Below are 13858 nucleotides of genomic sequence, written 5' to 3' on the forward strand. Positions count from 1 at the left end.
TTTTGGCGGATTGCAATACCAACTTTTAGGTGCATACCGCCACCTACCGTACCGGAATATGTAGAACAGGATCTAAGTTACATTAGTCTGTAATAATAAAATACAATAAATAAATAAAAACAATTACCAGGTGTGTGTTGTGATCTTTACCCCGGCATGTGTATCTGTTTTGGTGCTGTTTATTTGTGGCAGAGATAAGGACTCGTCGGTTGTTAAGGAATTTAGCAAATCTGATCTTTCCCATTTCTTTTTCAATTGCTTTAGTCATTCGCACTGTGTGAAAATGCCCCGTCTCCCTCTCAAACAGAATTCTAACTTTCTCCCACTCCTCCGTCTCCCGCTGTGTCTTCCCGGTTAGTTCTTAGTTTTTTGTAGCGCCCTCTTATCTTTGACTACTTAGATCCGACCAGGCTGCGCTTCTGTCTCTCCTCTCCTGCCTTTTACTTCTTCTGTTTAACGTAGTACACCGTTCCGTATCTTCCTCATCCCAGCCCTCCAGACGTTCACCCAACCTACACTCACGGTACAGCTGATTGCAACCCGACACGATTTCGTGGTCTCTCTCCTCCGCCCTCCACACCCAAAGCAGCTGTTATTGATCCGAATCAAGACAAAAATGAATACTACAGACAGCTTCCGATTTTAAATTTCAAAAATAAAACTCAATAAAACTTAGGCTGGGCTGCACAAACAAGGATTAATTTTTAAACCCGATTAAAATCATGGTTTAACTTTAAGTTGTGTTGCACCAAACTTTAAATCTCTTGAAATTAAGAAAGATTCGATTTAAATCTCAGTTTAGTTTTTACTCTAAACCTAGATTAAATTTAATTCTATTGCACCAAACTTAAACTCAATATAAACTACTAAAATAACAGAAAGGAGTACACATCATTAAGAAAGGTCGCGCAAGGAAACGACCCAGCAAAAAAAAAAAATAGAAAAAAATTAGAATATCACGGAAAAGTTCATTAGTTTCCATAATTTATTTCAAAAAGTGGAACTTTTATATATTCTAGATTCATTACACAAAGTGAAATATGTCAAGCCTTTTTGTTTTAATCTTGATAATTACGGCTTACAGCTCATGGAAGTCAAAAATCCAGTATCTCAAAATATTAGAATAAAGAATTTATAATACAGAAATGTAGACCTGAGAAGAGCTCTAATCAGCTAATTAACTCAAAACACCTGCAAAGTTTTCCTGAGCCTTTAATCTCTGTGTGGTTCAGTACACACAATCATGGGGAAGACTGCTGACCTCACAGTTGTCCAGAAGACACTCATTGACACCTTCCACAAGGAGGGTCATTGCTGAAAGGGCTGGCTGTTTGCAGAGTGCTGTAACAAAGCATATTCATGGAAAGTTGACTGGAAGGGAAAAGGTGCACAAGCAACAGGGATGGCCACAGCCTGGAGAGGAGTGTCAAGCAAAGCCGATTCAAGAACTTGGGGGAGCTTCACAAGGAGTGGATTGAGTCTGGAGTCAGTGCATCAAGAGCCACCACGCACAGACGTGTCCAGGAAATGGGCTACAAGTGTTGCATTCCTAGCGTCAAGCCACTCCTGAACCAGAAACAACATCAAAAGGGTCTTACCTGGGCTAAGGAGAAAAAGAACTGGACCGGTGCTCAGTGGTCCGAAGCCCTCTTTTCAGATGAAAATAACTTTTGCATTTCATTTGGAAATCAAGGTGCCAGAGTCTGGAGGAAGAGTGGAGAGGCACAAGTTGCTTGAAGTCCAGTGTGAAGTTTCCACAGTCAGTGATGATTTGGGGTTCCATGTCATCTGCTGGTGTTGGTCCGAATCACTGCAGCCTCTACCAGGAGATATTAGAGCACTTCATGCTTCCATCTACTGACAGGCTTTATGGAGATGCTGATTTCCTTGTCCAGCAGGACTTAGCACTTGTCCACAGTGCCAAAACTACTAGTGACTGGTTTGCTGACCATGGTATTGCTGTGCTTGATTGGCCAGCCAACTTTCCTCACCTGAACCCCATAGAGACTCTACTGTCAAGAGGAAAATGAGACACCAGACCCAACAATACAGACGAGCTCAAGGCTGCTATCAAAGCAACCTGGGCTTCCATAACACCTCAGCAGTGCCACAGGCGGATGGCCTCCATGCCACGCTGCATTGATGCAGTAATTCATGCAAAAGGAGCCCCAACCAAGTATTGATTGTATAAATTAACATACTTTTCAGAAGGTCTACATTTCTGTATTATAAATTCTTTATTCTAATATTTTGAGATACTGGATTTTTTGATTTCCATGAGCTGTAAACCATAATTATCAAGATTAAAACAAAAGGCTTGAAATATTTCACTTTGTGTAATGAATCTAGAATATCAGAATCAGAAATACTTTATTGATCCCCGAGGGGAAACTCTTTTATTACAGCAGCTCACAATCACGTCAGTGCACACAGGAATAGTAGTACTAAGCAAAAAAATATATATAATACAGGTCAGATAAATTAAGTACCAAGTGGGTATAAATATAAAATTAAAATAAGTGTAAAGTACAAAGTGGATTTACCGGTTGATGATAAGTATGTACGGTATAATAATACAATGTAATAATACAAGTTGTAAGTAATAGTGCATGAACTGTCAAGGTAAGTGTAGCTTATTAAGATTATAATAAATATATTATTTATTATATTATTATTATTATTTTAGATAACGTTCCACGAACGTTCGCTATTGTGGTGTTTGTTTGTTTTTTACCAAAGACTAAACGTTCCCCTACACTTCAGGTAACGTTACCGTTTACTAGCTCATACCTTAAAATACATGACACCATACAGCTTTGACTGTGAAAAATGTCTTCATCAGCTCAACTATCCATTCATTCCTTGTCTTCATTTACCCGCCGTCTATCGTGGTGGCGACGGGGCCATCTAACCGCAGCAGGCATCCCTTTCCCGGCGTCAACCTCTTCCAGCTCCCCCCGGGCGGTCGGCGGAGGCAACCGCCAAGCAGAGTTGAAGGGATGCTTCAACGCTGTCCCGTCTTCCTCCGTTTCAGCGAATACGCCTTCAATTAGGACCCCTAACACTGCCAGAGCAATTACTACACTACTAACAATAGCACTACTAATACATAGCAGTATAAAACGTTGTTTTTCAGGCACCTTATCAATATCATGCTAATAAGAGCAATCAGAATAACAAGCAAATAGTAGTGAGTAAATAATACTGGCAATAAAGATTAGTAAGATTGATCTGAATCTATTGAAATAATGGTGATAATACAGTAATTATAAAATCAAAAATTTACAAAACTATCATATCTAATAGTGCAATTGTTATTCAGAGTAATTATACTACATTTTTGGGGCAAACTGTCACCACAGTTCATTGCAACAATACCCCCCAAAAATCTAAATTAATTCATATTATCCCTCAGAACCACAGTACAGTTGGCTTGTTGCCACTGAACTTCAAAGTTTACTGAGTATTTAAATTTAGTTGGTCTCAAAGATACACTTTCAGTTTAAAAGTAATACAAATCTTAATAAAAATGAGTGATTAAACTGTATTTCATTCTGAAGTCTGAACTGGCTTTTTTGTTTTGTATCATATTCCCATTAGAGTCATGGCAGGATGTGTAATTGCACAGCTAATTTTCATCTTTATATCCTAAAATAAACTATTTCTTTCTAGATATTTAATTTTTGACCATTGTATCAGTTTTCATCACTTACCATAAGTCTATAAAGGAGGTTATAGTAAATGTTAAATTTAACTTAGCAGCCATCCAGATCTCACACATCCGACGACCACCAACAGGTTTTTGATCTACAGATGTAAACTGCAGGGTTACTAACCAATTCCAAAGTTGACCCTTTCTGGCATCAGAGCTTAAGATTCTACAGAAATGCTGTGATTGTGCTGTAAAGATGTACAGTAGATATCAGCAGAAGACACATAATTATAGACAGGTTGTTAAAGACTCACTAATGTGGAAGAGCACCTCACTAGGAAGTAAGTAAGGATCTCACACAAAGTGAAAAATCTACTTCTTCAAAATACTGCATCACTTTTCTATTTCTCTCTCTCTGGTTTCTCCTCATGAACTGAAGGAAGAACTGAAGCAGTGCAAGTGACCTCACAGTTACTCACAGCCACCCTGTGGAGACCTAACAAACAGCAGCTCTGTAAAATTCAACAGATTTCCAAAAGGAGTTTCAAGAACAATCAGCCATCTGGAACAAAAAGCAGAAAACAATTGTCTGAATGTTAGTTTGCCATTTAAACAAAGCATGTGCTAATACGTTTTCTTTTATTGGACAACTATTTAATTTTGCTCTTGCATCTTGTTGAAGCCACCGTTAGCGGCTGGATGCAACAGACAACACAACCTCTTTGTGTTTACCCATAGCCAGTAAATTCCAGCAGACCCAAAGCTCTCTGCTATATGATATTTGTCTAATAACCTCTGTGGAAGTGTGTCCCAGTTCTATAAAATATACTAGCAATCTAAAGTAAACTCTGTACTGATGTTGAGAGTGCACTGTTTTTGCAGTTCATATACAAGAAATGCATGTATTTGGTACTTACAGGAAATCAGAGGTAGCACACATCACAGCCTTGTTGTCACACTCAATTTGACCGTGGACAGAAAAAAAGTAAACAGTGAACAGCCAGTCAGCGTTACAGGATCCAGTCTAGAAAGCTTACAGGCTCTTTAAGGATGAGAGGTGTATTCCAGCCTCACATACCTTGTGTTCTTATGTAGCCTCCCACAGACACCAGTGCTAAATCAACAGATTTAGGGGAAGACCATGCACCCCTCCAGCCCAAGAAAACAAACTTACTTGTACTGTCTGCTGGCCAGCTTCCTTCAGTCTTCACCTCAACTGAATTAAACAGAGCTAAGCAAAATCAGTCATAATAACATCATAAATAAGTGTACATATCATCACTGACAACATTTCGGAACTGGTGTAAAACTATGTAGCCCAATGTAGCCCAATGTAGGGTAACAAGTTGGTTTGGTTTGTGAGGATGAAGAAGAAAAAGGAGCCACGCACAAGTGAAGTGTTTAGGTGTAGAGATGCAGAGACATGCAACGAAGCAGAGTGAAGTCCTTTCCCCCAGCTGTTCAGTGCACACAGGACAGCACCTGGTGCATTGACTCTGATCTCTGTTGCTCATTGCAGCGCTGTTTGTCAGGTCTTTATCAGTACAAAACAGTCATACTACAGTAGGAATTGTATGTTTTACATCTACTAGACAAGTTAAAAATGATGGTCTGTCTTTCATTATGAGGTTAAGCCATTGTAACAATGCAATTTGATAAACCCTCTACAACTGAATAATTAAAATCTGCACAATGCATATAGGTGTATGAACATCTCTACATTTAAGAAGCAATGTGTAGTTATATGTAACTGTGCACATAGTAAATGGAGGGGGGGGGGGTTAGTTGCGCCGTATCATGTTGTGAACAGTGAAGAAGTGGAGCACACTGACACGGTGCAGGTGTTTTTCCGCTGCATCACACAGCAAGGTAAAGTAGTTTACTTTGATGACGTGTTGGAGGTGTGCTGGTCACAAACCACAGTAAGAGCCTGTCGCCTGCAGCCCTTTTCAGCTCACTGTGACTGTTTCTGTTTGTACTATTCCTCCCTGCAGTATTTGAACTGATCAGCTGACCAAACAGAGCTGAATATGTCCGTCAGGGATCTAATAAGGGTGTAATAAAGTGCAAATAAATGTCTTAATATCTTTAGAATATATGTTATCAATACATTGTTTATACATATATAAACAATATAATAATGAGTAACAACATACACTGTCTATATAGCCTACAAGTCAGACTGTTTCGGTAAATTGTAAACAAGAATCCAATAGTAATATTGCATACATTTTCTTGTTGATCTTTATTACGAAATAGGAAAGATCTGATAATTTAATTAATTTTCCGCACACACTAATACCTCTAATAAATTAAGATAATAAGCATAGATAAAATTCAACAGAAAAACCGGTGGAGCTAGCAGCATCCAATCACAAGGACGCGTCGAAGTAATGACCTTGCCAATCACAGCACAGTAGGGCAGGACTTGTCACAAAACGGGTGGGGGAATAAAATAACACACCTGCCAACTCTCCTATTTCCGCTAACAGCCCCACCTCTGTGATGATGAATCAGAATAAAAGAAGGCAACCAGTTAGATGAAAAGAGTTATGAATGAAAATTATGGATAAAATAAAATGAAGAAGGAAATTAGAAAAATGAAGAATGATGACGTTTATATTTTATTTTATGTTTTGTATAATTAATATTATTGTTCTAATGTCTGCATTGTTCTAATGCATCTTTCATTTTAATTTTTCCTTTTATTTTATTTAAAAAAATTGTGGTTTTGTATGACTCGCCATATAATATATCTATATGATATATATGATATGATGCTATTTCCAATTGTTGTGACTTATGGATGATGATAATTCCATTGTCCACTGAATATGAATTCACAGTTGCCTATTGGTATCATTTTGAGATATGTATATAATGTGGTCCCTGTGGTAATAAAGATCTATGATTTATCAAAACATTTCACAGTGTCAATGAATAAAAAAAGTAGTGTGGGAGTAAAAAAAACTGCGTATTCTACAGTTTTTTGGCTATTCATAGCAATGTTTCTATGTGCAACTGGTGACATTCAGCTTGTTAGACTTTAGCATGAGCTACAACTATAATTTGCCATGATTGACAAATGTTACAATAGAAAACACTAAAATAAGACAACAATGACCAAAATAACTAACTAGATCAACAGGTGTTGATTACAAAACTTTTTTGTGTCCAGTCCTTCACTTTTTCTGCTAACATTCAATAAAAACACATAAACTGTGAACCAAATAGCTTTTATTAATTAAATCATTAGTGGTTTAACGATGAAACATTATACAGGAATCAGTTACCAACAAAACAAAAGCAAGGAAACAGTTAAGTGTGAACTACATTTTATGTTCCATTGCCATAGGCCTCAGCACAGCTGCATGTTGTTACTGCTCTGACAGACATGGCATCGTTATTGCACTTTGAATGGCTGAGCATTAAACCACTGAAAGAATTCTCTTTCACAATTGTGTATCAAAAAGCTAGAATATGTTATCTTTGCGTACATGTAAGAGTGCCAATGTCATGTGTTGCATTGTAAAATCTGTGCTAATATCAAAATTATTTGGCCCAAGAAGCTAAATGCAGAAGAAGTGCAAGCAGCAGGAGGCAGGAGGCTCTCTGGTAAATAAAATCAAAAGGCATTATGATCTGCATTGGCAGTAATTCACATTATATACAAAAAAATTAACACAAATAAAACTGTGATGTGTCTGAGCTAGAAACTAAACTTTGACAGTACAAATACTATGGCAATGTGGTAAACTTTGGCAATAGTTATATAAAACTCTATTTTCTCTTACTTTGGATTCACAAATGTATCTTGTGTCTGTCTCTTCGTTAGCCCTTTGATAGACTGCTGAACTGTCCAGGAGGTAGGCCCCTTCAGCCCAAAGTATGCTGGGATAGGTTCCAACCGCCGCTACCTTGACCAGAATAGTTTTGTAAATGCTTAGGTGGATGGAAATTTATCTTGAATATGCTAGAAAAATACAGTCAGAGCAGAACATTCAAGAATGAAAAATATTCACTCTTTCAGGGCACTCATGAAATACCACCAATAGTGGTGAATATATAAAACACATTTATACCTCTTGTTACAAACAATTAATGAGGACAATAGAGGAAACCTATGTGGAGATATTTGAGTGAAATGGTCATTTGAAAGAGAGCAGTTGGAGATCTGGTGAAATGCACCTTTAATCTGGAGCAGAGAACATTATAGTGAGATGACTGAACACTAGGGGTCAGTGTCAGACTGCAGCAATAACACACACCCTTGTTTTGAAACTTCGCCCTGTAATTAGACAGGTCCTGAGAGTACACAGTTGATAAGGTTTGTGAGACTTGCTGAAGTATTGGTCCTAATCCAAGTTTTTTTTTTTTTTAATGGAATACATACTATAAATAGCACATAACATGTTTTAAGAAGAACATTCTCATGAGAAAATAATCAAATTGAATACCATTGGTGAGTGAAATGTAATAGACTGAGCTGAAAGGATGAGCTATCTCTGCCTTATGTTTTGCAGACCTTAATTTTCATGGGTATCAGTTATTCTTTGGGAACACTGGCAGTAAAATGTTACATAGGGGTATTGAATGAAACAAGGTGTGCTGAAAAGACAGCTATTAGGCTTCGTTCTGTCAGTAATGAAAAGGAGATGACATCAACCTAGTGTAAATTGTCATCACATACAAAATCACACACAAATACTTAACTGTGAGCTCATCAAAACCTAGAAATTACATCAGAATCACTATGCCTCTAAATAATGAGTAAATTAAGCTGAGCAAGATAACACTTCAGTATTTAAACAACAAAGGGGTTGGAAAGAATAGTTTTGCATCTGCAATATGTAAAATTTCTAAAACACAAGGATTTTCTGGATAAGCACAAACATGTACTCAGTGTGTTGGCCATTGGGAATCTGCTACCCAACAAACCATGAGATCATTTTCTTTATGTTCAACAAATACTACTGAAATTCAGTGGACAGGAGATGAGTTATTTCCATATTCTCATCCCACTAGTTGTGAGTGGTTAGTGTTTTGATTTAAAAAATGAAGTAAGAAAAGAAATGCTGAAAAATGACACTTCCTCACTATGGGAATGATGGTATCCCTTCCCAATGATCAAGCCACAATCAAGCCCAGGGCCATGATCAGCACCGCCCACAACAAAGTTATTTTCTGTTTCCTCTTCCTATTTTCTTCTTCTTCTTCCAATTTTCATGATCATCAACATCACCCAAACACAAATGGACTCTAAACAACCCTTGAAGTACTTTTGCAAAAATGGGAAAATTTTCAGTAAGCCCTTTAAATTATGATTTTTGACTACACAACCTATAGTCAAATAAAGTAAAACTTCAGTTGTTAAATGATCATTGTGGGGTTTTTTTCCAATGTGGGCCTTATTTTTGTAGTTTTGGCCATAATTCCTATTGGTAATAATAACAACATTGTCTTGACCAAGTCAAGTGCTGAGTCACCTACTGACCAGTTCTTCCCACTCTCTGTGCAATGTGTACAGGTTTTCTAAAATAGAATACTACCTGGCTTTGCTCTTTGGTAATTTTTGGCCACTTAAGGGCAGCACAACAAGCTGTAAACACAACATTAATACTGGAGCTTTCAGGGCCAGTGGAGTTTTGGGGCAGTTGCCTCCTCTGCCCAGTTGGTAATCCAGCCATTGCTGAAAAATAGTCTGGTGAGTCAAGAGACACGAGCAGTTAGACAATCAGACAGGATGGAAACAAACCCACAGGTTAGCCAAATTCATTTGAAAGAGAAAACAAAGACAAATATTGCCTCCTGGCTTACCTACAGTACTTACCATAGTGTGTAATGAAGGAATGTTACTGATATTTTGGGGGTGCCTTTTCAATTTTACCTCCAAATGAAGTGGTTTAGATTATCTGGATAGACTGTTGGCTTGTTAGCCACCTGTCTGATCGTCTCACTGACCCATCGAACTTGCAATGACACCTTGTTTCTAGATCTCAGTAATTACTTTGGTGAGTGCAAAGTTATCATAACTGGTAGAAATAATGGCCAAAATTATAAAAATAATTTTCTCAATGCCCACAATTTATCAATTTTTTACAAAAGAACCTCAGGGTTGGTGCAAAGGATTTTCTTGGGATCTTGGCAAATTCCTTATTCTTTATCTAGTCGCTGTCTCTATCTCTGTCTTCATTCTCCTGCAAGGCATCTTGGCTGTCCTCCTCTTCATCTTCCTCAGCCTCTTCTTCATCCCCTCCTCCATTCATCATCTCCATCTCAACCTCCACTGGGCCCTCCTCAACCCCCTCATCTACCCCACTGAAGTGCTCAGCATCCTGGGACACCTCCACCATCTCAGTGCCTTGGACCACCTCAACTGCGCCCTCGCGGATTTTCTTGACATGGAAGGTGAAGGGGGGCACCTTGTACACAGCAGTCTTGGACCGGGCATAAACAACATGGTCTGGTGTGAAGGCCTTCTTCATCTTGTCACGGGATGTCTGGATCTTCTGCTTGCGCTCAGGGTTGACACTCATGCGTGTTCCAAGCTTTCCCATCTTCTTCTCAATGTTGTGACGTGTCTTCTCTAAGTTCTCCTTGGTCTTCTGCTTGGTCTTCTCTAAATTCTCCTTGGTTTTCTGCCTGGTCTTTTCCAGGTTCTCTTTTGTCTTCTGCTTTGTCTTCTCCAGGTTGTCCTTGGTTTTTTGCCTGGTCTTCTCTAGGTTCTCTTTGGTCTTCGCTCTGGTCTTATCCATCTTCTCCTTTGAGAAGACCGTCTTCAGGGTTTGTACACGCTGCAGGCTGCTACGCTTGATGCGCTCGGCACGAGACTCCTCAATGGTCTCCTCAATCTCCACCCCCTCCTCATCTGATGAGAGGTCTACATGGGGTTTGTCTGCCTTCTCTCCTTCTCCTCCGTCCTCTCCAGGCTCTTCCACAGCTTCCTTAAGCTCTAACAGGCTGCCTCCTCTGCTTCCTGACACAGACTCAGAAACCTTCATTGATTTAGAGATGCTGAGTTTTGAGGGAACCTTCACTTCATCCTGTGGAGAAGAGAACATAAAGAATGTTAATGCAATTTAGTGTGATAGGTAGACGGTTCTGAAAGTTCAGGCAACAAGTGAGAAAATGTAGGCAGAGGAACATCTACTTTGTAAGCAACAAAAGGTCAAAAATACAGTATAAAAGGTCAAAGTAACTGGAAAATTACAGAGAAAAATCTTTCTTGAGATATGAATCTGCAGCAGCTCCACCAGCTAGCACATACTATAGTTAATGCACATGTTGTGTGTTAAGTTGATGGACTTGTATAGTTGATATATTTGATGGCTTTAAGATTTTGGCTGAGATATAGTAAATATAACAAGAGATCTCCCAGAAAGTTGGCATTACTAAAACTATAATACAGCTACATGCACATGGGTCATCTTGGTTGGGCCAAAATACCTTCATAAGAATATAAAAATGTGAGAAATCCCATGGCCATTTACCAGTTCATGATTAAAGCAACAATACTTTTCTTACCACTAGGGGGCAGTGGAACAAGTTGTAAACACAACACTGACATAATATCACCATATAAAGTTGGTATGGCTAACCTAAATTAACCTAACCCAAGCAAAGTCTAATATTCACTCTCTGTTTTGTTCTGGTTTGGTCTCAACCAACTCCTAAGAAAAATATTTGGTTCTTTGGCTAAATGCTACACTATGTTCACCAACTACTCTTTGCTATTTGGTGCTGGACAAGTAGTGTACGGTGGGTTTATCAGAGACTTTTCACTGAAATCAGCTGCTGCTGCTGCTAGAAATGTGTGAGCGGTGAGACTGAACCAAAACACTAACATTGTGGGCTGTAAAACCAACAATGACGGAAAAGACGATACAAAACTCTGTAGAGCTGAGGGGAACTGCAGAGTCAGGTGGTTCTCTCCGGGTTCGTCACTATGAGTGAAAAACTTTCCGGTCATTCCATGCATAGTTAATATAAAAAGATTGATTAGTGCAGCTTTACGGCTATGATTAGCTTTAGGTTCATCTAAAGGTAAATGCAGTCCATTTATGTTACGCTGAGGATAAGCAGGAGGGTTGGAATTAGGGTTTGGTTAGTTGAAGGTTAAGAATTGGCATGAGCACTATCTTTGGGATAGGGGTATTGGTAAATGGAATGGGACGTTTTCATTATTATGAAATGCATGTATGTCTATTTGTGCATTTTTCCTTTCTCTTTCTATGTGCACAGGTACACACAGGCTAACTGAGGTGAGGAACATGACTCACCAGTCGGGGTTTGCTACACAATAGAGGCATCAGAGGCCAGCCTAAACAAAGATGTGGGCTGATTACATTTGGCAGAGGCCAAGACCAAGTGGAATCTGTAACAAGACTCCAGGGTTCACTCATTTATGTCATACCAGAGGGAGCCATGACAGAGAAAAATGTCTGAGACAAAGGAATGGAAACATGGAAATGGAAAGAGGTTAGGGGGGGTTTCTGTTAAAGCTGTGTTGAAGCATGCACACTAAATCACAGTTGGAGTGCAAAGCTGCACATATTCTTCTGCTCACGTTAATAAGATATGCATAGTACACACACTTAACGGACCGTATACACACACACACACACACACACACACACACACACAGAAACACACACTGGCTGGATGCAAAGGGGAGGAGAGACATCCAGGATGTTCCCATCAGGATCAGGGTGAGTGGAAGTTTTGTCTAATTCTCCCTCATAGGGTATTCACCCAGAAACACTATATTATCTGCTCACAGAGACATGAGCAACCACAACAGGAGAGAGTCACAAGTCAAGAGTCAAGTCGAGACACCAAATTTAATGCCATTTTAAATTTGTAGACAAAGAAACAGTTAATAGATATTGTATATATTTTTACATTTGTATTTATTGCTTTCAAACATAGCCGAGAAGGTATGGTATTGGTATGTTATTCCTTCTTTCATAATTACAATAATTTCTCATTTCTGAGCTGAATGTATTGTGTAATGCTGCTGATGTTGACGACAAGAGAGGCTTTACATTTCGGGCTTGGGGTGGATATCAAGTCACTCCAAGGCCAAGAGCTCAAGTCCAAGTGAAGTTATGAGTCACTGGTGTTAAAGTCAAAGTCGAGTTGCAGATCTTTTTTGATTTTGTCAAGTCTAAAGTCATCAAATTCATGACCGGAGTCTGACTTGTTAAAATAACTGCTCCTAGTAACAGCTACTGCAACTTCATTGTCGACTGAAAATGACATCAGAGGGACAGATACATCAGTTGCTATTGGTTAGGGCAAATTAAAACAAAATCACCTCCCTCCTGACAGAAATTGCCCAACATGAACATGATATCAGGCAAAAAGAATGAACTGAAACAAAATGGCAATTCAGTTTGATTAAGAGGCAAATAATGACCATAGTATATACAGTAGAATGCAGCCTGGTGAGATGTATGAAAGACATGGTGGTGTGAAGTGCAGTTTAGTTAAGTAATATTATGAAGAAAATTAAATGTGATATGGGCAGTGTTTAGACTTTAAAATACAATGATTTGTGAATCCACAATGTTTGCTATAGGGCCGCCATCAAAAATTTGTACATGTACTCAAAATTAGGCAGAATGGCGGGAAATTTAGTAAACAGGTTTCAGCTCCCCACAACATGGACCCATTCCATTTTAGCTAGCACAACCCACAGGACAGAACATCAAATTTCCACACAAGATTTCCATGCAATTTGCTCATGGGAATTTATTGACCCCATGACCTTTCCTCTAGCATCCTCCTCAGGACAAAGTAGCCCCACTACATTCAAGGCTGTAAAGATAGCACTTCCATCATTCTGGGTGTAATGTAATCTTGCAACCTCCAGGGCCCACTAGTTTGGCTTTGGATGTTTAGTCTTCTTACATAAATGACTTGCTCAGCACAGTTTTTACACCTCTTGTACAGAACACCATACACAAAACATAAGTAAGTGTGACCTAAATCCACCTGACCCCAGCCCGCTCCGATAAAGCATTAGTGCACAGCACTACTTTATGATCTTCACCTTCCATCGTCCATTCCCCTGGTCCTTCCATTTCCCATCCACATTTTTCTCGCCTTTCCCTGTTTGCATTCCAGATGAGGGAGCCTTTCTTTCCCTTTCTCTCATGTACCCCATTCACCTCATAAATACAATGCTCCGGCTTGGAAGGAGGG

General features: G+C 39.0%; 1 protein-coding gene across 2 annotated transcripts in view; it reads right to left on the reverse strand.

Annotated features, from left to right (window-relative positions):
* Nucleotides 1-6872: 6872 nt before the first annotated feature.
* LOC122867485 (caveolae-associated protein 1-like) overlaps nucleotides 6873-13858 on the reverse strand; it is a 43126-nt gene continuing 36140 nt past the window's right edge. The window contains exons 2-3 of one of the 2 annotated variants that reach the window (XR_006375930.1): nucleotides 9483-10695; nucleotides 6873-9353 (exon numbers count right to left, since the gene is read on the reverse strand). Coding sequence is in view for 1 of the 2 variants with exons in the window: in XM_044178329.1 (XP_044034264.1) it covers nucleotides 9817-10695 (879 nt within the window). In the remaining variant the exon portion in view is untranslated. Of the gene's footprint in view, nucleotides 10696-13858 lie in introns of both variants that reach the window. The other variant, XM_044178329.1, reaches the window with a different exon arrangement.

The sequence above is a fragment of the Siniperca chuatsi genome, linkage group LG20, assembly GCF_020085105.1.
Source record: "Siniperca chuatsi isolate FFG_IHB_CAS linkage group LG20, ASM2008510v1, whole genome shotgun sequence".
Taxonomy (NCBI): Eukaryota; Metazoa; Chordata; class Actinopteri; order Centrarchiformes; family Sinipercidae; genus Siniperca; species Siniperca chuatsi.